Source organism: Alligator mississippiensis, chromosome 11 (assembly GCF_030867095.1).
Source record: "Alligator mississippiensis isolate rAllMis1 chromosome 11, rAllMis1, whole genome shotgun sequence".
NCBI lineage: Eukaryota > Metazoa > Chordata > Crocodylia > Alligatoridae > Alligator > Alligator mississippiensis.
In genome coordinates, this window is record NC_081834.1 from 1,735,261 (window position 1) to 1,759,835 (window position 24,575).

Genomic DNA, 24,575 nt, shown 5'->3' on the forward strand with positions numbered 1-24,575 from the left:
GTGAAATAATATCCTGTGTTCACAAGCCTGCCATCACCACCTATTTCAGTTAGAAAAACAGCTAAAGACTACACTCCTTTTTCACCACTGTCTGTTGTAGCAGAAACAGCTGGCTGTTTTGCAATCCTTTTGACAGTGCAGTTTTTCTTTAATCTACGGTATGTCAAACTACAGGATAACTCCTCTGTTTACGTTCATCTGTACTGAAGTCCACGGGGCGTACTCACAAACTAAGTTACACCCATGGGCTGCAGGACTTAACAACTCTATCAAACCAAGATGCTGTTGCAGTGTAGGTAATACATATCCTAGAGCCACAGTTCTTCCCAGTGCATTAAATGAAGTAGCAGATATCTAGCTCCCATCCACTGCGCTGTATATAGGACTTTCAAGGAAGTATCTTCTTTGCCAGTCTCTCGTGTCTGGTGGCGTGCTGAGCTGAACTCCCAGCTGGCCAACTGCTGAAGTTGTCGCTTGCACACTGGGTTGGGTGGAAGCTTTTCTGTTTGCATCGAGACAACTATATCACTAGATAGCAGCATTCAACCTAAGTCACACCCTACACAACCCTATTCTCTTTGAGCACAAAAGTTGTCCCACCTCTTAATTATCATTTTTCATGCATGCAGTTTTCTAACCAAAGCTTTGGTCCAGATTTAGATGCCCCGGTTCCCCAAGAACATAGAGCTGTCCCCTAGCAATTGTTGGAGCTTCACATCTGTTGTACATTCACTGTCTTTTTTTTTTGCAAAATATGGGCAGTAGTAGCAGGTGATAGCATCCCTTTATACCCAAGAGACCAGTGATTACATTTACTGTTGGAAATCTCAGTAGAAATCCTTTGCCTGCCTGAGGAACTCTTACCCATCGTGGCCTCCTAACAGAGGACTCTTTATTCTTTGTCAAACTCTTCCACTTTGCAAGTACTGTCAAAATTCAGGGGCTATGGGATATGACAACCAGACATTTGACCATCTTCAGTTGTTTAGGTGCATAGTGCCTATGCCAGAAGGTTGAAAATTATTCATTTTACAATTCAAAACAGAGCAAGACAACTATATACTAGGAATAGAAAATTTATTAGAGTTCAATACTGTGCCTGCACAAATACAAATTTCACTTTAATGTAGTAAACTCTCTTTTGTTTCATTACTTAGAGTGCCCAGGACCAACCACTTATCCCTGGTAAATACTGATCTGATTGGGACTATAAACAGTCCATTCTTGCTGTGGGCCATGGTACAGCACTGCTGCAGACCTTACATCAGGTTGAAGTTAACTCACTTGTGTGTAGCAATGGAGGAATGTCCTTTGAAGGTTTTGGAGCAAGCCAAGAGACTAGCATGAACCCTGCGAGTTTTGATGGCATTCCAGGGCCCGAAAAGGTCATTTTGATCATGAATAAAAAGCAGTTATAAATGTTTGATCGTGTGCTCAGTTCAAGCATACCATCCAAACAATTCTACGACAGGACAAACCCTTCTTAGCATTTGTGAATTTTTTTCACGTGAGGCTTGGATGCTGTTCCCACTCAAGTCAAACCCCCTACATCTGTGTTAGCCAAACGGGTCATTTTGGACTGACTGGCAATTAAAAGCCCAGCAGGTGTTTTGAGAACACAGCTTCAGGGACATTCAAAACAAGGCTGAGATTCTTCTGGTAACCCTCATGTAGCAAAATTGCAATCTTATCCCACATAACTGTTAATTAAACAGGTGAGCTAAAGATAAGTTAGTCAGACATGATTAGTCTGTTAAAGAAATCATGTAACCAGCACAAGCCATGGGACTGCTGCCAGGTAGATTCTTCATCTCTCAGCATGGAGTCTAATTTGCCAGCATGTCATTTAGACAGCAGCCAGTCTGGGCATCCTTCAGAAGCATATTTACCACATCATAGAACTTGTTATCATATGCCAATCTGTAGTACAGATAGATGTCTTCGCAGTAGGTCAGTAATTTCTTCAGGTTTTTCAGAGCAGCCTCAGTAGGCTGGTGCTGTTTGAGCCTGAAATGGAATTTCACGTTGCATTAGAAGGGGAGAAAGGGCATCAGTCCTTGTAGAGAGAGAATTTCGGCTCTCCCATGGGATCCTAGGGAAGTAGGGCGGGAAGGGGCCTCGTGAAGCTATCTAGTCTAGCCCCTGCTCAGGGCAAAACCATCCCTGACTACGCCATTCCAGTCGAGTGTCTTGGGACTAGGGAGCAGAAAAACTCAATAGGAAGGTGGGAAACAGCCTGGGCATGTTCTTAGAAAGGGATCAGGTTTTGCTTCTCTACCATCACCTAGAGGGTCAATTGTTTGAAAATAAGGCACTTTAATAAAGAACGCAAACTGACCAGTATCTAAAGCAGTGATTCTCAACCAGGGCGCCCATGGATCTTTTGAAAGGTGCCATAAAGGTGTGAAGAGATAAGCTAAGTAGATAAAAGCAGGCTCAGGCTTGAGCCCTACCTGAATGATTGCCCAGCCCCTCTGCAAGAGGGTAAGCACTGCAATATATACATTTGTTTTGAACCTGGTGCTGTAGGATTCACAAAAGTTACGCTGGGGTGCCTTGAGTCCAAAAAGGTTGAGAACCACTGATCTAAAAAGTCCCAAGCTCTGCTGGATTTTCTATCACATTAACAGCCTGGACTGAAGACCAGCACCACCCCTTACCTGTGCCCCTGTGTGGAAAGTACCTCAGTGCCACACAGCGCATAGATCCTTCCCCCAGGAGCACAGAGGGGTCTGGAGAACTGATGTTGCTGCCACCCCCTCACTGCTTTTGAGCAACAGCCGAAGTCCTTCACATCCCAAACTCATCTGACTGCCTATGCTAGGTTTAGTAATGCTATCACTTTTACTGACGGGGAAAACAGAGGCTTTAGGTAGCTCGCTGACCCTCCCGCAGGAAGTCTGTGGCACAGGAATCCGACTTCAAGCAGCACACGACCCACCTGACATACCTTCCCTGCCACAGCACGTGCGCCAATCGCTTTCTCAACACTTCTGAGTCATTCTAATCTTACAGAAGGTAGGTGCAGACTGGACTAGACTCTGCCAACATGCCCTTGAGGTGCAGTGCAAAGAATACAGATGAAGATCTAAGCCAGGTTTAACCGTGCAGTTCTGAAAAGCTGGGTAGGTGCATGTCTTCAGCACTGTTGAAATAAATGAAGTCTGTACCTGCAACTAGAGCTGCTGGAGGCTGCTCTTCCCCAATTAAGCCCAAGGAGTTATCGTCTCTAAGCAAGTATTTTAGAATTTGTTTAAAACCACGCTTTCTGAAGATGAAAAGGAATCTGGGCTGTAGAAATACTTACTTTTTAGCAATCTCCTCAAACACATTAGCTTTGAGTAACCTTTGTTGTTTGAATTCTTCTAGATAATTGAAGTCACCTTTAATAATCACTTGCTGATACAGAACTTCAGCCCAGTCTGGAACAAAGTCATAAGCCTCAGCCACGATAGCAGCCTAGGAGAAAGAAAGATTCCCAGAAATTACTGACTAGGTTGGGTTGTAATTAAGCTGTTTGCACTGGTAAAAGCCTTTCAGCCATGAGGGTTCTTCCTGCTTTTATATGTCCTCTGGCAAAAAATGCAGTCACAGCTTTGGGTCCTGCCCCTGTATTGTGTTTACCCCCCAACTTATCCTTCGAGGGAAATGCAGGAAGGCACTATGAAGTATAAGAAAACAAGGTAGGAAATACTTGTGATGGGCAGTAAAGAAACAGAGGACAGAAAATTAAGGCCTAGAAAATCTGATCTGAATAGGAACTTTGAGTAGTTTGGGGCCCTAAGAGTAGGGAGTGGAGAGGAAGGAGGCGGCCCCGACATGTAACAGGCTGCCAGGACACCAGAGTGCTTTTTAAAAACACGGATTAAAAAAGACAAGGCGGAGCAAGGCACTGAAGACCTAATGACAAGGACCAGGTGCCATACAAAAGGAGAACACTTTGTCTGGAGAACTGATCTTTGAATGTGAAAGCCAAAGAGGCTGACTATTTAGGATGCTGCTGTGGCTGCAGTAGTAACGAAGCCATTTCTTCTCTGTAACTAAAGTCCCCCTTTGTTTCTGTGGAACTGCTTTCTCTGAATGAGCTGCTTCAAGTGAGTCAGAGGAGTTGAGAAAACACCTGTTCCCACTGCCCGCCTGTCCAGGTGCTGCAGGTGGTGATCTTGCTTGCTTGTAATTTGGTCACCACCAACAGCTGGCTTTATTCTCAGTCCCTGAGGCAGCATTTCACCTTGGGAGTCTTGGCAGTGTCCCCAGGATAGTGGGAACATGCAGCTTCTCTCACTCAGCCATTTACCTGGTAGAACCTGGGCAAGGACATGATGCAATCCATGAGGCGCTGTCGGTTCAGGTTGATCAGCATCGTGCTCTGATTAGTGTTCAGAAAATGAAGCTGGAGAGTTATCAATTTTGTCAGTCTGTTGCAGCGTAAGGACTGGCGGACACAGGAATCCTAGAGTCAAAAAGAAGCAAAACCAAGCAACGTTCCTACAAGGAAGCCAGGATGCCAGTTCCTGAGCAAGGGTCTGCAGGCTTTGGAGCCTGTCAGTACTTTGCCTTGTAAACCACTGCAGCTTCTCTCATCACTCAGTCTGCCAGGCCGTTTTCTTATAAGAAGCTCCACCCATCAAATGACGTTCACCATAAAAATCAGAAGCCAGCCTGTAGCACTGTCACCACTCCTCTACTTTAACAATACTAGCGTTACTCCCTTTCCTCCTCCACTCCCCCCAAGATGTTAAGAACTGTTAAGAACTGATCAGGGAGCAGTGTGTGGTCCGTGACTGAGTGATCATTTTGTCAGCCAGGTTGAGAGTTGCCCCCTCTGCATCAGGATCTTTTGCTGCTGCACTGCAACGTGGCACATCCCAGGTGTTGTTTCAGGTTGGGATGGCTCCTCATGGGTCACCCCCAAAGAGATGTTACTGGCCGTTCCCATTCAACCTAAAGCCACTTCTGATCCCTCCTTGCCCGGCACCAAAAGACAACACATTACGAAGCCTGAATTCCATGCCAGCTCACCTTGGAATAACTTTCTGCTGCATCAATAAAGAGAGTCAGAGCTTTCATCAACAGTTTCTTTAAATTTGGCACATCTTGGAGAGACTCTTCTGAAATGGAAAGAGATGTGAAACAAGGACCCCAAGGCGCGTGTAGCTACAGGGCACAGCACACCCCAAAGAAGTTTTGTAATGCATTTAAAATCTGAAACTAGTCACTTCTAGCGGTAACAGACCACAACGCACCAATTCTAGCCCAACACAAGACGCTGCTCTGCAAGGCATAGACAAAACACAAAGCCATGGTAGGAACCCGACCAAAAGTTCTGAAGGCAAGTCTGTAACTTCCACGCGCTTTGGTCAGCCAACCAGGTCAAGAAAAACATTCAGCATAACTTGTCATCAAGGGATCGAAGACATCAGCTTGTGTTCCAGAACAACTCTTGAGCGTATATTAACAACCTCTGCAGCAGCAGGACATTGGCTGCCACAGTCCCCCTGCAGGTTCAGGAGTTATGTCTTGTGTCAAGGTTGACTTGTCTTGCTTAGAGGTTAGTCAGTGGATCTGTACAGGATGGTTTGGACAGGGCTGATCCTGCCTCAGGCAGAGGTTGGACTAGATGTGACCTCTGGAGCCCCCTTCCAGCCCCACGGCTCTATGATCCTATGAACTCCCAACACGCACCATTCACTGTGGCATTAGGGGCAGAAGTAAAGCACCCTTTAGGCATCCATGCAGCCTGCTTAGGGAGGTTTACCGTTGCACCACAAAAGTTCAATTTTTGAACACTGCATAAATGCAGATCAGCATGGCTGTAGCTACATCAGTGGTGGTAAGGGGTGTTCCAGCAGCACAGGTACCAGGAACCACCATGGCTTTTTGGAAGAGGAAAGCAGCCAGACATAATGTGCTGTCAGAGAAGAGCCCAGCACTTAGCTAGTGGGACCACGCAACGCACCTTACTGAAGTGGAAGGGACTTTAACACTGCAGCCACTAGGACAAGCCATCAGAAGGGTATTTCCCAACCATACCTCTATGTATGCAATGGTCCATGATGCCTTCAAAGAAAAATGTTGAATGTGGCCAATTTCCAATCGCGCAACAATCCAATGTGTTCCTAGAAGCTACGTGCAAACATTCACGTAGTCTTGGTTCCAGAACTTCCACTCACCCCAAGGCTGAGATTCAATGAGTTTCAGCTGTATACAGGCAGCTGCTTCATGATTCTCTCCAATTTCTCGACACATGCTGAAGCACAGGGCTATCATGTTGTGCTTTTCGCTGTCCCCCGGGCGACAACGCTTTATGTAGTCTAGCAGAGCTGTCTTCAGAGTTCCACTCTGTTAGGAAGGACCAATATCGGATCAGATACTTGAGGAGTTTAGATCTGCTTTGCATTTTGGGGCTTGCAAATAAAACAAAATCCTGTACAATTTTCAAGCAAGATCACCATGCTATCTTGAGTCTCCTTTATACACTTCAAAACGTAATGGGAATATATCTGAAGTATTACAGATGTAAAATAAGCTATTGAGTAGTTTTCATAAATTTGCTGCTATCTGGCAGGTAAGAGTCACCAATTTTAAAGTCAGCAACCTCTGATATTAAATGTCCAATCACACACAAAATATACGGACGCCTCCAAGTTTCTGCCTGCTGAGGCCAAGTGAAATGGTTGCAATTTTTTTTTGTCAAAAAATGATCATTAAACAGCATGGCCTGTTTTGAGACTGTCCAAACTGTTAAACTAACTATAGGAATCTCTTTATAATCTTACTAGAAGAAAGAAAAAAAAAAATGGTAAAAAGATTTCATTAATAAATGGTGGGTGAAAACAAATCACAACTGAAGACATGCAGTATAGATTATAATTTGAGTATAGGTAAAATAAAAGCTTCCTAGATACTGTCAATGACAGATTAAAGTTTACCTGTCTAACACATGAACACGTGTGTGCGTGCATGCACATGCGCACACCGCCCCCACCCTTTGTTGTTTCCCCTCCACCATCAGACCTACCGGGTCTAATTTTTTTCTCATCAGCACTTCAAAATAATGTTTCTCATGCAGCAGATCAAATATGTACGTCATTTCATTATATCTGCCAATGCCAGTGAGGAGCCGGACCTTTAGAGAGAAAAATATGAAGATCAGAGTGACATGGGAAAACCTGCCTTTGCTGTAGGGTTAGTCTATGCCAGGTTAAATAAAGGTAAAAGGATCACCATTTCTAAAACAAAGATATCTAGCAAACACCAGCCATGCAGGGACCTTTTTAGCCCTCTCTAGCGATTCCAGTCTGGAAGGACATCTCATGTCATTAACATGGTACATCTTCACTCTGGAGGCAGTGAAAGGAGGTGCCTGCTGGCTTTGTAAAGCGAACTACTTCGTTTAGCAATATGTGATCACTAAACTCCACAAGCTAGATCTCCTCTTCAGTCTGCTGCAGCTTCTGCCATTTTTCCGGCAAGCTCTGTCAACTGGCCAAAGGATGTGGACAGCTGGCCACCTGCAGCTGACTATCAAACTGAAGAGCCATCATAAGGATAGCTAGTTTTGGTCTATAGATCTAGGTTAGGCAAAACAAGTGACCTAGAAATGAAAATCTTTGCATCTGGATGCTAATTCCAGAAGCCACCTGGGCTCCCTGATCTTTTATGGTGTATCATCTTGTGCCACTGTTGCATGGAGAGCCTTTTACTGAGTCGGGGAGGAAATGGGGCGGGGGGGGATTAGGGTATGACAGCTACGTACCACAAGACTGTACTCCTCATTAGGCGCCAAGTGTTCATCCGTGAGAAGCCGAGCAGCCTGCAGGACTCTAGTAATTCCTTCCATATGACACGTCAGACTAAAGCAATTATGGGCCAAAATCAGCAGCTCTGTAGCTAAAGAACAAGAGAATCCAAGTGCTTCAGTAATAAAATGACGAAACAAGTGGCTGCATTTTTTAAAGGCGGTGCCAACTCTGCAACTGATTTGGAACTTTTCTAGTCACAGACAGCGAGACTGAACTGAACATGTCAGGCATTACACCTGAGCAGCTTTATAGGTCACAGCTTCTGTAACTGCACACAGAGTCAAGTCTGGTCTTCCACTCTGCATTACAGTCTGGTCCCCTGGATTATTTTCTGCGAGGTTAATACCATGCGTGAAAGGAAAAGAAACTGCCTGACAAATGCACAGTCAATTGCCTCCTTCTACCTGTCCTCCAACACCATCGTGCCAAATCAGATCTGTTTTAAAAGATAAAGCCTGAAACTCTACATCTGTTTGAAGACCCCTCTCCTAACTTTGATCTACTGAGTGATGTTTAGGATGGACTGAGTTCTCAGAGCCAGAATGAATGGATTAAATGCAGTGAATGCGTTTGTAGATCTCAGAACAGGCAGGTGTTTTGCTGATTAGCATGGCAGGATCCCGAAGCAGAATGCAGCATGCTTTACACCGGGGCCAAGGTCCTCTCTATGCATTCAGTACTGTAGGACAACGCTCATCACTACTGCAGTCTCTGAAAGTGGGAGGCAAAGGAATTCCCCATATTTTCAAGGGTGTGGGGATACAAAGAGATGGCAGGGATGAGGTGGGAAGCCAGCTGTCCTTTACACACTGCAATTACACAGCTAACCCAATGTCAATGCTGCTTCTCAACCAGTTACGTAGTGAAATTACTATCAAATTTACAAAACCTTTTAAAAATAAAAATCAGTTTTAATATACAATACACATTGGTCCAAGAATAACTCCTGCGCATTTCCACAGTGCAACCAATGAACCACCTGCTGAACTGTAACTCACTCAAGGCTGCATACATTGTTTATTATGCAGTATAAAATGGACAGAAAAAGCATTGTCAGAGGCACCACAAACTCAAACGAACCCGTCCCATCATGCAACTAGCACAGTTTAAAACTTCAAATGCCTCTTCACATTCAAAGCGTTGCTCTACTCCAACACACTCTAGAAAGTTACAGAACCGACAGAACGTCCCCTGGATCTTCTCAGTTTTCATCAGGGATGAAGAAGTTCAGTGATCAGCACGAAAACATCAGTACTTCTGTAACACAACAGAATTGGGGCTAAGCTAGGGTTGGGTCCCAGCACAAATCCAGCAGGGTGAGAAGGCTAATGAAAAGTTGTACAGAAGTGGGGAAACGGCTTAATTTTTCGGTAGCTTACCCTGACTTTTTTAAGAATTTCAGGAAAAGGCCATTTTGGTGTGTCACCTTGACTATGGTATTACACTGGCAACCTTAACTTTACCCAAGTGTGTTCCCAAATAACACTGTCTCAGCTGCAGGTAATCCCTACTCAGTGTACTGGAGAAGATACCAATGAAGACACTCCCATAGAACCTGTATATTAAAGGGAAGTTGAAGTTGGATATTAGGAAAAACTGCCATAAGGAGGGTAAGTAAAGAACTGCAACAGGCTCCCCAGAGAGGTGGTGCATTTTCCATCCTTGGAGGTGTTGAAGACCTGGCTAGACAAAGCCTTGGCTGGGATGATGTAGCTGGGGCTGGTCCTGCTTGGAGCAGGGGGTTGGACCAGCCCTCATTTTCTGTGATTCTAAAAGTAAATAGGTCATCTCTGGCTTAAACCTTCCTCTCTCTTATATTGTGTAGATCTTCGTTCATGGAGATGATATAATTAAGCTTCAAAATGCAGCCAAGATATTTTTCAGTAATCAGCTACTAGTGACCTAAGAAGGTTCTTCATAAATAATGGATCCCCCTCTGAGAAAAATGGATAAATACAGGTTTGTGTGTAACCTTAACGCTAGCTTTTCTTCTTGTCCTGCCATCTGCCCCCACGGAGAACAGTCCAGCTCCATCCTCTTTGCAACCCCCCTGCAGGGAGGTGAAGGCTATCAAATCCCCCCTTGGTCTTCTCTTCTCCAGACTCAATAAGCCCACTTTCCTCAGCCTCTCCTCACATGTCCCCCAGCTCCCCAACCATTTTTGTTACCTTCCGTTGGACTCTCTCCAATGTGTCCACATCCTTTCTGCAGTGGAGGGCCAAAACTGGACACAGGACTCCAGATGTGGCCTCCCCATTGCAGAATAGAGGGGAGCAATCACTGCCCTCGATCTGCTGGCAACACTCCTACCAATGCAGCCCAGGATGCCGGTTGCCTTGGCAACAAGGGCCCACAATATTTATGTACTGTTTATAATGTAGTGACTTAAAATTTCCAAGCTATTGTTGGTATAAGTAATCTTCCTCTCTGTAGGTTTTATGAATACCAGTGAATTGATGCATGGATGCACTGAGCCCTTACATTATGGTTGATTCATGGTCATACATTTTTAAATATCTATTTAATACATTTTGGGATTTTCAGAAAAACAAATCAGTAATGGGTAATTAGCAGTGGGTCCAAACTCTACATGATGTGTCATGCAGCCCCAAACTCCTGTTAGTGTGAGTACATTAGACTAACTAGTAGAGCTGCCTATACAGTTAAAAGAATTATTGTTTGCTATTTACTTACTGCATGATAGCTCCCCACGTGGCACAGATGAAACTTTATCCAGCAATTTCATGCCAACCAATGTACGATCCTGGCACAACTTGGCCAACTGTAGGAATGCCTGACTCTCATCTGCTGGGCTCAGAAGCTGCTTTTGCCCTGTGCATACACAAACACTTGTCATAAGCAAAAGTTGTTCTTGGAGGAAAGGTTAACAATGTTATGAAAAACTTAGTGCAGTCTCTTCCTGATGCAGGGGTCCGAATTATGTGATCCAAAGAGACCCTCTCAGTCCAATCTTTAATGCTTAAGAATCAGCTCTTCTCTTTGCCGGATCATAAAATTAAGGCTGGCTGTCATTCATGGCAAAGATGGAAAATCCCGTGACTGCCACAGCAAAAACTAACCCAGCTGTAGACAACATTTCAAGACAAGTCGCACTACTTAGCAAAACAACCCTGCTATTCATTAAAAAAGCCTTTTAAAAATGCAGGCCACCCTCCCATATTTGTCTATATAACAACAACAACAACCACCACCACCATCATAATCATAATAATGGAGGAATCTTCCTTGAAATCAGCCTGCTGGGGGTTACAACGAGCGTGACTTGCTAATTAAAAAAATAAATAAATAAAACAGGACTTTTTTTGTAAGTCATTGTAAGTTATGGTTTTTTGTTTTGTTTTCTTAAAAAAAACCTTGATTGAATCAACAAAGTACGGGATTAAAAACAGGAAAACAGCCACCATTCACCTTTTCCTTCAGAAGATGCCAGTAATTCTTGTGTGATTTCTTCAGCCACAAGTTCTGCCACAGTTTCGGCCGGGAGACCCTGCGTTGTGATGAACACCTGGGCCTTCTTGCATCTGTCAGGCTGCTGGGATGACAGGATCGCTCGAAGCACCTTTTCAGAATCCTGGCCCGATAGTTCATTGTACGAGCAATTCAGTTCCTAAGCGGCACAGAAGATATTTAAACGTGGTACGTAGGGAAAAACACCAGTGCCAGGTGGGGTCGAGTAGGTACTGTCCTCCATTTGCAGAACCTTGATTATCTGAACAGCAACATTTTTTTTACTAACTTGCAACTGTTGCTGTTGTGTAACAAACTCTTCCTTTTTATGTTTCATTTCATGCAGTAGTGCATCTCTGTTCTTAACTTCGATACGTAACTTGTAACTGTTTCATTAACCAAACAGGAAAACGTGCTTTCCAAAGGGATCTGGATAACTGAGGATGTACACTAACATACTGTCATGTAGAAGAGGCAATGCGAGGCACATGAAATTCAGTTTTGAAAACTCGTATAGATGGATTAGAGTTACATTTAACAGTGCAATGATTTGTAGATGTATTAAGGGTCTGATTCAGGAAAGCAATTAAGCCATGCAAACACAGAATTAAACCCGAACTGAGCAACGGCCTTGAGTAGGGAGGCCTTCCTAAACTGGGGATTCAATGTAATGACACACCAAAATGATCAAGCAATCCTTACTGCCTTCCAAAAAACTGGACTTGGTTTCGTTTTACTAAGATCTGTGCAGAAGCGTTCACTTCACCTATCAGATTTACTCTCCCCCACAAAACCCTATAGCCACAGCCAAAGCAATGACTGAGCTGGCTACGATCGGTGATGAAGGTCATATGAAAAGAAGCAGACACTACTATTTCTGCCACACGTGGTTTTGGTCCAGCTGATCAGCAGAGCACATGGACTTACTGCCTTTCCCCCTGGAATTGGCCCTTCTGCAGATCTGCTGGAGCAGAAAGAGCATGGAGGGTGTTTCTGTGCTAGGCCCTGAGTGCTGCTGCTATCTCCTCAAGCTTTGAATGCTTTTGAGCCTTTTGCAGGTGTGGAGGACATAGAATTTGGGCCTAGAATCTCTAATTGAGAAGTACTTTACATTCAAGATACCAATCAGACAGAGGCAGATCAAAACCAAGTTTAAAGATGCCAGACGGGGAAGCTACATGGCTTGGTTTAGTTCCATGCTTTACAGCATCCAGGATTTGTCTGAGCACTGGACCATGCTACCAATCAGTAACTTTTGCCTGGTATTTTGCTGCAATATGCAGCAGTTTGCAAGTAAATCATTCTGTGGGCTCGCAATAGATTTATTCTCCATACACCTCTGGGACAGCTTGAGGCAAACCACCGCAGTCCCAGTAAAACATTACTGAACACTTACCTTGGAAAGTTCATACAAGCAGAGGACTTGTCTGCAGTAGTTTCTCCCATGAACGCATTCATCTATTATAGTCTTCAGATTGAGAATAACTTGATCGTCTGGAGATGGGACCACAACAAATGACCAATTTTCTAAGCTTGAGGCTGGAAACAATGAACATTAAGAAGGACATCTCTCAAAGGACAAAGCACACAAGCAGACACTAGTAAAAACAGAGTCTTACACCTGGCATGAACATGTGAACACAAGCATGGAAATCAGCCCAGACACTGTTCAGCTGTCTTTTTGCTGACCTTACACAGGAGATCAATACATTTTATTTCTAGCAAAAAAATTCTGTCAATCTGATAGAATTTTCTTACTGAGATTCTAAATATAAAAGCACATACACACACTGTATGTAATATGCCATCAGTTTTCACCTTCTTGTTAACAGTAAACACTGACCCATATAGTGTCATAGTAGCTAGGGTCAGGAGGGACCTGAACAGATCATCTCGCCTGACCCCCTGCCACAGGCAGGAATGATTGCTGGGCTCACAAGACCCCAGACAGGTGAGCATCCAACTTCCTCCTGAATTTGCCCAAGGGGGCGGTGAGGACCACTTCCCTGGGAAGTTGGTTCCAGATTTTGGCTACCCTAACTGTAAAATATTGCCTTTTGATCACTAACCTAAACCTATTCTCCATCAGCTTATGACCATTGTTCCTTGTCACCACAGGTGGTGCTGGGGAGAAAAGAGCTCTGCCTGTTTGCTGTTGATCCCCCCTGATGAGCTTGTAGGCAGCCACCAGGTCCCCCCTCAGCCTCCTCTTGCTGAGGCTGAACAGGTTCAGGTCCCTCAGTCTCTCCTTGTAGGGCCTGTCCTGCTGCCCTCTCACCAAGCGGGCGGCCTCCTCTGGACCCTCTCCAGGCTGGCCACATCCCTCCTGAAGTGTGGTGCCCAGTACTGGACGCAGTACTCCAACTGTGACCTGACCAAAGTCGCATAGAGGGGGAGTATCAGCTCTCTGGACTGGCTTGAGATGCACCTTTGGATGCATGACAAGGTCTGGTTGGCCTTGCTGGCTGCGGTCTGGCATTGGCGGCTCATGTTCATCTTGGAGTCAATAATGACTCCGAGATCCCTTTCTGCCTCTGTGCTTTCAAGAGGGGAACTCCCCAGCCTGTATGTGTGCTGTGGAGTCCTTCTCCCCAGGTGCAGCACCCTGCATTCATCTGTGTTGAACCCCATCCTATTCTCGTCTGCCGACTTTTGTAGTCTGCCTAAATCTAGTTGCAGCCTCTCTCTCCCTTCAAGTGTGTCCACCTCGCCCCACAACTTAGTGTCATCAGCAACCCTGGACAGCGTGCTTTCCACCCCCTCGTCCAAGTCGCTGATGAAGATGATGATGGGCAACTATAGGCCCATCAGTCTTACCTCAATCCTGGGGAAACTCTTTGAGAAGATCATCAAGGAACACATCTGTGACGGGCCAGCATCAGAAGTGATGCTGAGGGGCAACCAGCATGGTTTCATTACGGGCAGGTCATGTCAGACCAACCTGATTGCCTTTTACGATCAGGTCACAAAAGCACTGGATGCAGGTGTCGCCGTGGATGTAGTCTTTCTGGACTTCAGCAAGGCCTTTGACACTGTCTCTCACCCCATCCTCGTTAAAAAACTAGGCGACTGTGGCATCGATGCCTACACGGTCAGATGGATTGCTAATTGGCTGAAGGGTCGTACTCAGAGGGTGGTGGTGGACGGGTCATATTTGACCTGGGGGGAAGTGGGCAGTGGAGTCCCCCAGGGGTCGGTCCTTGGGCCCGCACTGTTCAATTTCTTTATCAGCGATTTGGACGATGGGGTGAAAAGCAACCTGTTCAAATTTGCTGATGATACCAAAATCTGGGGTGAGGTGGGCATGCTAGTAGGGAGGGAAAGACTGCAGCAAGACCTGGATAGGTTGCAGGGGTGGGATGACAAAAACAGGATGCGTTTCAATATGGACAAGTGCAGGGTGCTGCACTTGGGCAGTAGTAACCGGCAACACACTTATAAGATGGGAAACTCCCTTCTTGAGAGCACAGAGGCAGAAAGGGATCTTGGAGTCATCACTGATTCCAAGATGAACATGGGCCGACAATGCGAGGTCATGGTCGGCACGGCTAACCGAACCCTATTGTGCTTCCACAGATGCATCTCAAGAAGGGCAAGGAGGTGATCCTCCCCCTCTACGCGACACTGGTCAGGCCACAGCTGGAGTACTGTGTCCAGTTCTGGGCGCCGCACTTCCAGAGGGATGTGGACAACATTGAGAGGGTCCAGAGGAGGGCCACCCGCATGATCCGGGAACAGCAGGGCAGACCCTACAATGAGAGGCTACGGGACCTGAACCTGTTCAGCCTTCACAAGAGAAGGCTGAGGGGGGACCTGGTGACTGTCTATACACTCAGTAGGGGGGACCAGAAGTGTTTGGGGGAGACCTTGTTTCCCCCAGCGCCCCCCGGGATAACAAGGAATAGCGGCCACAAGTTGTTGGAGGGTAGGTTTAGATTAGACATCCGTAAGAACTACTTCACAGTCAGGGCAGCTAGGATCTGGAACCACCTTCCAAGGGAAGTGGTGTTGGCTCCTACTCTGGGGGTCTTTAAGAAGCGGCTCGATGCCTACATGGCTGGGGTCACCTGAGCCCAGTTTCTCTCCTGCCCAGGCAGGGGGTCGGACTTGAAGATCTACAAGGTCCCTTCCGACCCGACTTCTATGATACGATATGATTCTATGATATGTTAAACAGTGTGGGCCCGAGGATCGAGCCCTGGGGTACCCCACTGCTCACATCTCGCCAGGTTGAGCACAACCCGTCCACCACTACTCTCTGGGTGTGCCCCATCAGCCAATTTTTTACCCATCCATCTGCGCAGGCATCAATGCCGCAGTCACCTAATTTATTGATGAAAATGGAGTGAGAGACAGCGTCAAAGGCCTTCTTAAAGTCTAGAAAGATTACATCCACGGTGATGCCATCATCCAAGGATTTAGTTACTTGGTCATAAAATGCAATCAGGTTGGTCAGGCAGGACCTGCCTTTGATGAACCCGTGCTGATTCCCCCCGAGCATGATCTCCCCTGCTGGCCCCCCACAGATGTGCTCCTTGAGCACATTAACTGCATCTTCATAGGATGCAGTTAATGAACATAAATATACACTAATTTAAAAAAATCTGGCCTTACCCTGCAATTGTAGAAGCTTCATTGAAGCCTAACTAAAATGTATATTTCAAAAACAGGAACAAAGGGACAGTTAAGTTACTGAACTGTACAATGCTAATTTTTACCTGAACCAAACTGCAAACACAGGTTTCCTTTGATTTATGCTGTACGTGTGTTCTCACAGAACAGCGCATAAATCGAAGTCACATAAATTGAAGACTAAGGAAGGGGCACGGGGAGAGGTGCTACTCCCAGGGCTGCGCAAGGCAGCAAAGCAGAGGGAACAGAGCGGCACTCACCCCAGCCCCGGCTGCAGCAGCCCTGGGAGCAGCCAGCACCAGCTGCCTGCAGCTGCTGGGCTGCACCATGCTCCGCCTGTCCCCTCACCTCTGCTCCTGGGCTGTACCATGCCCTGGTGCAGGCAGCTGGTGTCGGCTGCTCCTGGGGCTGCTGCAGCTGGGACTGGGGTGAGTGCTGCACCCTGTGCTGCCCAGGGCTCCGCTTGTCTGCGCTCACCCCAGCCCATGCTGGAGCAGCCCCGGGAGCAGCTGACACCAGCTGCCTCCCCCCGGCACAGTGCAGCCCAGGTGGTGGGGTGAGCCCAAGTGTGGGGGCAGGCAGCTGGCACTAGCTGCTCCCAGGGCTGCTGCAGCTGGGACTGGGGTGACAGGGGCCATGGCCCTTTCCCCTCCCCCCCCCCCACAGACTTACCTGCTTGGGCAGGGGGAATCTATGCTGATCACATAAGAGCGAATTTACCTCGCATATAATGAATTATGGGTTTAAATATGCTGATCGCATAAGAGCGAATTCGCATATAAAGAACCTGCATAAATCGAGGGAAACCTGTACCTATTCAGAATGGACGAGTACAAGAGGACAAATAATTGCATTGGGAGACTTTTGTTAGTATATGATGTTGGAAAATTCAAATTCTTTAGACCTGAAGATATTTGACAGCACTGGTGGTTTTGTCCAATCTCCACCTCCTCCTAAAGCTGCAGGTAAGTTAACTTTGTTATAACAGAGGAAGACTTTAGAAACCTGACAGCAGAACTTGTCAAAAGCCTGCAACTGATATGCTGGTGTTACTTACTACTTTGTAATCTTCTGGGCTGTGGAGCCTCAAATTCATCTGAGCTCTCTTCTGCTACAAGAAGAGCTTGAATGTCTGGGTGTAAATTGTTTCGGTCGGCTTCACCAGCAGCCAATGCTCTGCAGTGCAATACCAGAGAAACATCCTGGTTATAGAAGTGAAAATAGTGGCAAACGCGGCTGGCTTCATGCACGCTTCCTTCATCCAGAAGATGTCCAATCAGAAAAGTAAGTGACTCCACCTCAGTCCTATCCAGTGCATGTGGAGGTGTATCTTTGAATACAAGACCATCAAGCTGCAAATATTTTGGTGTGTTCAGAGTAGCTAGCTTAGAGAAGGAAAACTCTTTGGCTAAGTTCTCAAAGGAAAGTTCACTACCCATCGAAACCTGGCAAGACAATCTCGACTTCTCCAGTCCACTGTCTCTAGTTAAGGTTTGATGTGCAATGCGACAAAGCCAGATCTGCTTCTCCATTTCTTCCAGCTTCTCCAGTGGCACCGAGTCATCCTGGGCTAACCAGTGGCCAGCCAAAGTAAGCAGCAAATGTTTCTCTATGTTGCTGTTTATCTTATCAGCTGACGATTCAAACACCACGTTTGCCTGAGCTGAAAAAAAGTCAGACGCAGCTTTGTTGGAGATTGAATTTTTTGTAAAACTATCGTGACACTTTTTCCAGAAGTCAATTCTAGTTTGTTTTTGATGCCACTGTCCAGTCTGCTTGAGAAGATGCAAATCTCGAAGTACCTGCAAAACGCATGAAAGGCTGAGAGGACTTAACTTCAGCATCAATTTTCAGTTCTCCCTAAATAAAATATGCACCGATATAAATTGATTTGATTACCAAAAACAGAACTTAGGGCATTTTTACACATGGTCCAAGGGCTGACAGGGTGCTGCTTTAATTAGAGTGGCTCCAAGAGCTGCTCTAATTGAAGTGCCACCCCACCACCTATAATCAGTGTCGCAGCGCCTAAAAATGGCGATGGGGGTGCTTGAACTAAGGCTCACTGGACGAGCTTAATTTCAAGTGCCCCCGCCATCATTTTTGAGCATGGGGACACTGATACACAAGATGCAGGAGGCTGCTAGAGCAACTGCCACACTCCAGCAGACTAGATTAATTCCAGTGCATCAGAGCAGCCTCGGTGCTCGTGTATACGTGCCCTTATAGTCAATGTGTCTGAGGGTAGTGACTCCAGCTCAAACCAGTAAAGTACTAAGTACATCTGTTTTGCTGGATAAATAAAATGAACAGATGTACCAAGTAAAAATACAGTGGCAAAAAAGAAAGTGAAATTATTTTATTCACTAGAAGGCTCTGAAAATTAAGATGCCTGGCAGGGTCAACTTAATTGTAGTTCAAACTAGAATAATTCAGGAAACAGTTTTCTAAATCCTACAGAGAGGCTGAAAAAGTCATTCTTGATACCATTAAAGTATGTGAGCACCTGTTAAGAGCTTAACAGCCAGAAAAGACATTTGACTATGTGAATATTTAACTTTTAAGTATCACACAACTTCCGACAACTATAATGTACCTCTTGAATAACCACGCTGTCCACAGGCAGTTCTGCTAATTCTGCTACCTTCCTAGCCAGTGAGAACATCCCTCCCTCTTGCAGCTGCTCTAAAATTGATCTGCATTCATTCTGAAAAGTCTCTGTGTTGTAGTTGGTTAGGATGGCACGATTAATAAATATGGACGAATCCTTCAAGATCTGACTAAGGACACACAATTTCTTCACATCTGGGCCTGTTTCAGAAGAGAGTGGACGATGTAGTTATTATTAAAGCAATTTTCTTTATAAACAAAGTCATCAGTGGTACATGCATTCCAACATGTTACTATGAAAGGAGCCTCGCTTCAGCAGATGAACACATTACAATGCTCCAAAATATACTCTCATTCTAAAGCTGGACTGTTCCCATTCATCCCTCACTACAAACACCTGCAATCAGCCATTCCCCTTAACAGGTTAAAGCCTGCTTAAGATTTTCCTTCATGACTATCTGCATGAAACACTTCTGGTTAAAAAAATTCTCATACTTTGTAGCATCAAATTGTTTGTCTATGCAAAGTGACATTCTATCATGTTTTTTTCTCTCCATAAACAGTGATGCAATCCAAGCTCCAGCATTTAATTATTCCATGGAGACTTCTCTCACCTGGACTAGGCATTTTTCAAACTTTGCTACATATTTTAAATTCAGACTAGCTTAAAACAACCAGATTACCTAAGCAAATAAATTATCCTTACCATCAGGTAGCGGATTATTTGCATCTGCAAAGAGCTGCAACAGTTTTCTTAATTCATACTGTGTTCTACACTGCTGCAACATCAATTCAAGAAGAAATGATGCTTGAGACTCCACCCATGGTAGAGGTATAACTGAAGGCGTCTTTTCATCTGAAGTTTTAAGCTGTGTACATAAAATGGATTTCTAAGATTTTTTTTTACATTCAAATTCAGAAGTAAATTTATAACTTTATTTCTTGTAAGGTGAAGTCACACTGGAAAAAATATAAAGCAATACCTATTCCAGAACATGGCTCCAAAAAGAGGCCCTATATTTACTGTTAAATTGGAAATAGTGAACTTATTTATAGATAAGAATTCTGTAAATTTCCCCTAAAAACAGTACTCGTGGAGCTGATACATTTCAGGGATGACACTTAGGTAGAGAAGACCCCTTCTTTAGAGGTTAGTAACCTGGCCTATATCCTGTTTGTTTTATATACTTACCCATGATATAGAGTTAGCACAGTCTTCTGAGTAAAGAAACACCTGACCTAAGCCTCGACTTGAATCAAATGGAAAAAGTCATCAGAAATAATGACACAGAACATTGGTTACTGGGATGCCCAGGGAGATAGAAAAACAGAGATGAAAGGAGAGAAGAATTTGTGACGTGTCTACCTGGGATAAGTAAAGAAAACAGGACAGAAAATTATTCCAAATATGCCCTTGCTGCATTTGTCTCAGTCACTGCTGGGCCAAATTCTTGCCCTCTGTTAGACCCTGACCTAGAAGAGCACTTAAGCACATGGCTCCTATCTCACTGAAGCCAACTGCTAAATCTGGGCCTTGAGGGGGTTGCTCATGTGCAACTTGGCCCTTGCAGAGGTTTTCAGAAGCCAAGTCTACATAGTCTTTGTGACTGCTAAAACAAATGTCACAGAGCAGCCCTTTTTCAGAAATGCACTCTTCAGAAAACTGCCAGAAGTATTCAAGAGCACCTGTTGACCTGGAGATTTTCTGTGCAAGCTGCTATTTTATCAGTACCCCCATATTCACTGTACTGTGATAATTAACACTACTTACGAGTGACCAGGAACTGCAATTCTTTTCCTCCCATGAACAGTTTTGTACACTACTAGCAGTCTCACTCACGTAACAGAACTGGTCATGGGGTCAGGTGTTCCTCTTTTGTAAGTGAGGGTATAAGTTTCTGGCCCCATGTCACAAATAATGATTTAGAGAAATGTATGCAATTTATTAAAGCAACAGTTCCTTTTACTCCAACCCCCAACCCCAACCCTCCCCCCCCCCCCCCCCAAAAAAAAACCAATCAAAAAACCCAAAACCCAGTTTTTCCACCAAGTATCAGTGATGAAGAAGTTGTTTGAAACCTTTACTCCAATGGTTCTCAACCTCTTTTTGTACCAGGACCCATTTGTAAACATCGATGGCCAGGCCCGACCCAGTGCGCCTCACTCCCGAACCAATGCCCCCCCCCCCCCATCTCCAGGCCCCAACCCACCCAGTGTGTGGAACTGGACAGGGGGTACAGGGGTGGGGTGGGGAGGGGGCATGGGGGACATGCAGGGGCCGTAAGTAGCTCCTTGCAGGCTGGAACTCTGCCAGCCCACAAGGGAAACACCATGGTTTGCCACATTTTTCTCCTTTAAAAGACAATCTATTTTTAAAGTTTGTTGATCCATTTTTAAAAGTTTGTTCATGACTCTTTCATATATTCTTGTGACCCACTTTTGGATCACAATCCATGGGTTGAGAAATGCTGCTTTACTCCAAAATCCTCTCCTAAATTATTTTGATTGGTTTCTTTATCTTTGTTTTAACTTTAACATTAGAAAGACATCCAGATGCAATATGAGACTTAGGCAAAGGCATTTTTATAAAGAAAAATGAATGCTGCTTACTTTTTCAAGACTCATCTGGAGGTTGCAGAGTTTGGTTTTAGCTTCACTGTACTTTTTACAGCCCATACATAATTCATAGATTTCAAGCATTTGCAATAGTGGGGAATCCTTTAAGACAGACAAAAAGGTTATAAATATCACTGAAAGTGCAGTCCTTTAATTAATGAAGAGGGGATTTTTTTAAACAATGTGACAGAACAATAATTACAATTTGCGCTTGCTTATAAAGCTGTATATAGACTTGAAAAAGTATTTGCAAGTTTGTAGCTGTTCAAAGAACATCTATTTTAACATTTTTGATAGGGTCAGGTACCTCAGAGGATCAAGTAATAGTTATTTTCCAAATAATCTGAAAGATGGCGTAGAAAACCTTCTGGTAGCCAGAGGACGGTCTATTTGGAGAGGTGAAGTACATACAAAATTTAGGTTTAAAACGCTTGTTAGCTACCTTTAGAAAGAGAGAGAAACCACTCAGAAGAGTTTTACTTTTCCGCTTTCTTAAAAACATCTTCCAGAGACTGGAAAGGTCCTGAAGATCCCATTCATGATTTTCCACAGAGCCTTGAACGTGGCTTGTTGCTTCAGCAGCAGTCGCATTATCCACAGAGGTAATGATCCAAACACAGAGACACTGAATAATACCGGCCTCCTATCAAATGGACAGAAGTGGTTGATTTTTAAAAACCAAGGAGGTAGTAGATCCTGCTTAATCAGTTAATAACTACAAGGACAGCTGTCAAGCTACCCATAAAACATCATGGAGTGTCTTACGAATCCAATTATTTTGACAGCTGAGGAATACTTATGGAATGCCCCTCCCTATACAGTTGTCTTTGAAGTACGCGTGTGAGATAATCGTCTACCTCATCCCCAGAACAAGGAGAATTTTCCTTATTTTGCAACAAACATCAAAATTAAAATACTTTGGAATAATCTTTACCTGAAAACACGCCGCTAACACACTCAGGAATGGGGCATGGTGCTTCATTCCTTCCATCAAAAGGTAGCGTGAGGGGTTAGGCTTCTCTTGGCACCAAAAGAGAATCTGGAAGAGATCACCTGGATGCCCCCTCTGCCTCTGTTCGGTTGGGACTGGTCTGGTACTGTCACTGTGATGACTTCCTAGGCTAGGGTGAGAGAGCTCTAAGCTCTCAAAGGCCAGCATCAAGTGATCTTGTAAAATGGGAGTGAAATCTTGAAGGATACAAATGACCTAGAAAAATAATCAAAAGGCATCTATAAATAGAAAGCATTCAAAGAGACTGGGAGAGTATTGCATACTTGCAGTAAAACCCAGCAAACAAAATGAAGGCATGTCAGCAAAGTGATTTTAAACAGTACACTTCTGAAGAGTTACAAATGAAAACGCATTCTATCAAAGCAAAGTCAAACATCAAAATTCCTCTTTCTTATGTAAAAACAAAACTCAAAAAACACGCAGGCATTTTCAGCCTCTGCAACATCCTTGGCATTAGTGGTACCTTGTGAAAAGGAAGTTTTCAGCAAATTGGCCCTGTGCCTTGTTTTTAGGAAATTTCACATTTAATTACCTTTTTTTTAAATCTGAAAATGTTACAAGTGGGCTTTTCAAAGTACTCAAGTCCCCACACCCTTTGAACTTAATTTTAGTTGGATTTGGGACCAGCGCTCTCTTACGACATTTTGAAAATTCTAGCCTAAAACTGAATGGAAATGCAATATTATAGTAATTGTAGAAAGAAACTTTTTGGGGCCAAAATGCTGAATGTATATGCTCAAATGGCATTGATCTCAATGGGAATTACCTAAAATTGTACAGGTGGGCTGCCAAAGATTGTCACTGCAACATTGTACAAAGTATGTAACATAACAAAATATAAAATGTCTACAGTAAACATCTACTCACATAGCAGACAAGCTGCAAATACAGTTTGCTGTAGTTACAAGGGATATATTCATAGAGCCAATTCTCTATATTTTTAAGTTCGATTTTATATTAAATAGTTCTAAATTTGAAATGAACCCATGGTTTCTAACTGGTTTGTAAAAGGACTAAAGCCAAAAATCCATAATGAATAAGCTAGTGAGATCTATAATTAACATGGAAGTAAACCTGCCTTTAGACAGGATTTCACTTTAAAGGCCATTCAGAAGGAGGGGGGGGCGGGGGGGGGGGGGCGGGGGGGGGGGGGGGGAAAATCACATCTGCCTGAAAATATTTTACCTACTGCTGGAATCAACACCAAATTAGTATCAATAAGGGAATTAAAGCATTAAAAGAAAAACCTTCCATTTGACCAGTTTGTTCATGTGCAATTGACAGCATTTTGGGTACAGCCTTTGCTGCTTTTATTAACAGAACAAGGTTTGTATCAATTCTTCACACAACAATAGGAAGGGGAGAAGAATCTTAAAGAAAACTAAATATGAAAATTTGGCAGTAAAACAAGAAGGGTTAAGAACACACCCAGGCATTTGAAAAGCCTGAAAATTTCTAACTCGTTGTCTGAAACCGATTAGATGTAGGACATTTCAACTTGAAGCTGTCTCTTTAAAGGGAAACTAATGTTAAAGAAAATCATCTTCAAAAATACCCCCTACAACTGCTGATAATGCCTATAGCACCTCTTCTTATTTTAAATCACTCCTAGGAACTCACCTCATCTGGCCGGTAACTGTACATCTGGGCTTGGATAATGAACTGCAGCCAGTCATTGGATTTAGCACATTCCTTTAGATAAGATGTGCTCAGTCTGATATTATGGAGCTTACAGAACTGCATCACCAGAGACCACTGCCTTCTGGAGTCACTGGATGTCCTGTGTGAAATTGAAAGGTAGTTTTAACGCAATCAGTTTTACTCAATTCAAATGCAACTGTCCTTTCATCTTCAAGTAATTAATGGTAAGAAAAATGAAGGAGAAATAAAATGCATATTCAATCTGACATATGACTAGACAACTCCTGTAGGTCTCCCAGTTGTAATAACTTGATAAATCCAGATGTTAACATTTGATTTAAAAACTGATCCAAAAACCTGCACTCCACTGTGTGGTGCAACTGATGGGAGTCCTTTGTTTGAATTCAGAAGGTGCTGAATTAGATTGCATCCTGGGAGTCTAGCCCATCTTTTTTGTACATTCAAAATGTCCACCATAGTTCTGGCTTTGGCAATGAGCTTTGCTTTTAATTCAGGTCAAGAACTGTAGAGGCAGCATACTAAAACACTGGGTATTAGCTTCACTTCCCTATCACTGCTGATGGCATCTGAGACTATATTCTTACACAGCAACTGTTGCTTATAAATTTTGTTTAGTGCACTTGCACACAGCACATGCCTGACCGCAGAGGCTGCAACCAGACAAACGTGGTCGTGTGATACGTGGCACCGCAGACATACCTGCAGCACCACATACAGCACATTCAGTTGTTCTCTGGCCTTCAAGGAAGCAGGGAGATATCCAGAAGTCA

General features: G+C 44.2%; 1 protein-coding gene across 4 annotated transcripts in view; it reads right to left on the bottom strand.

Moving 5' to 3' along the window:
• Window positions 1-1,060: 1,060 nt before the first annotated feature.
• SPG11 (SPG11 vesicle trafficking associated, spatacsin) overlaps window positions 1,061-24,575 on the bottom strand; it is a 49,745-nt gene continuing 26,230 nt past the window's right edge. Inside the window, exons 24-41 of one of the 4 annotated variants that reach the window (XR_002093336.2) lie at window positions 23,764-23,923; window positions 22,066-22,338; window positions 21,574-21,774; window positions 21,126-21,233; window positions 19,222-19,384; window positions 18,502-18,716; window positions 16,963-17,707; window positions 12,670-12,812; window positions 11,235-11,433; window positions 10,500-10,637; window positions 7,760-7,893; window positions 7,022-7,129; window positions 6,174-6,342; window positions 5,023-5,111; window positions 4,298-4,453; window positions 3,308-3,459; window positions 2,951-3,145; window positions 1,927-2,007 (exon numbers count right to left, since the gene is read on the bottom strand). Coding sequence is in view for 3 of the 4 variants with exons in the window: in XM_006267622.4 (XP_006267684.4) it covers window positions 1,827-2,007; window positions 3,308-3,459; window positions 4,298-4,453; window positions 5,023-5,111; window positions 6,174-6,342; window positions 7,022-7,129; window positions 7,760-7,893; window positions 10,500-10,637; window positions 11,235-11,433; window positions 12,670-12,812; window positions 16,963-17,707; window positions 18,502-18,716; window positions 19,222-19,384; window positions 21,126-21,233; window positions 21,574-21,774; window positions 22,066-22,338; window positions 23,764-23,923 (3,334 nt within the window). In the remaining variant the exon portion in view is untranslated. The other 3 variants (XM_019496933.2, XM_006267622.4, XM_059714498.1) reach the window with 3 other exon arrangements.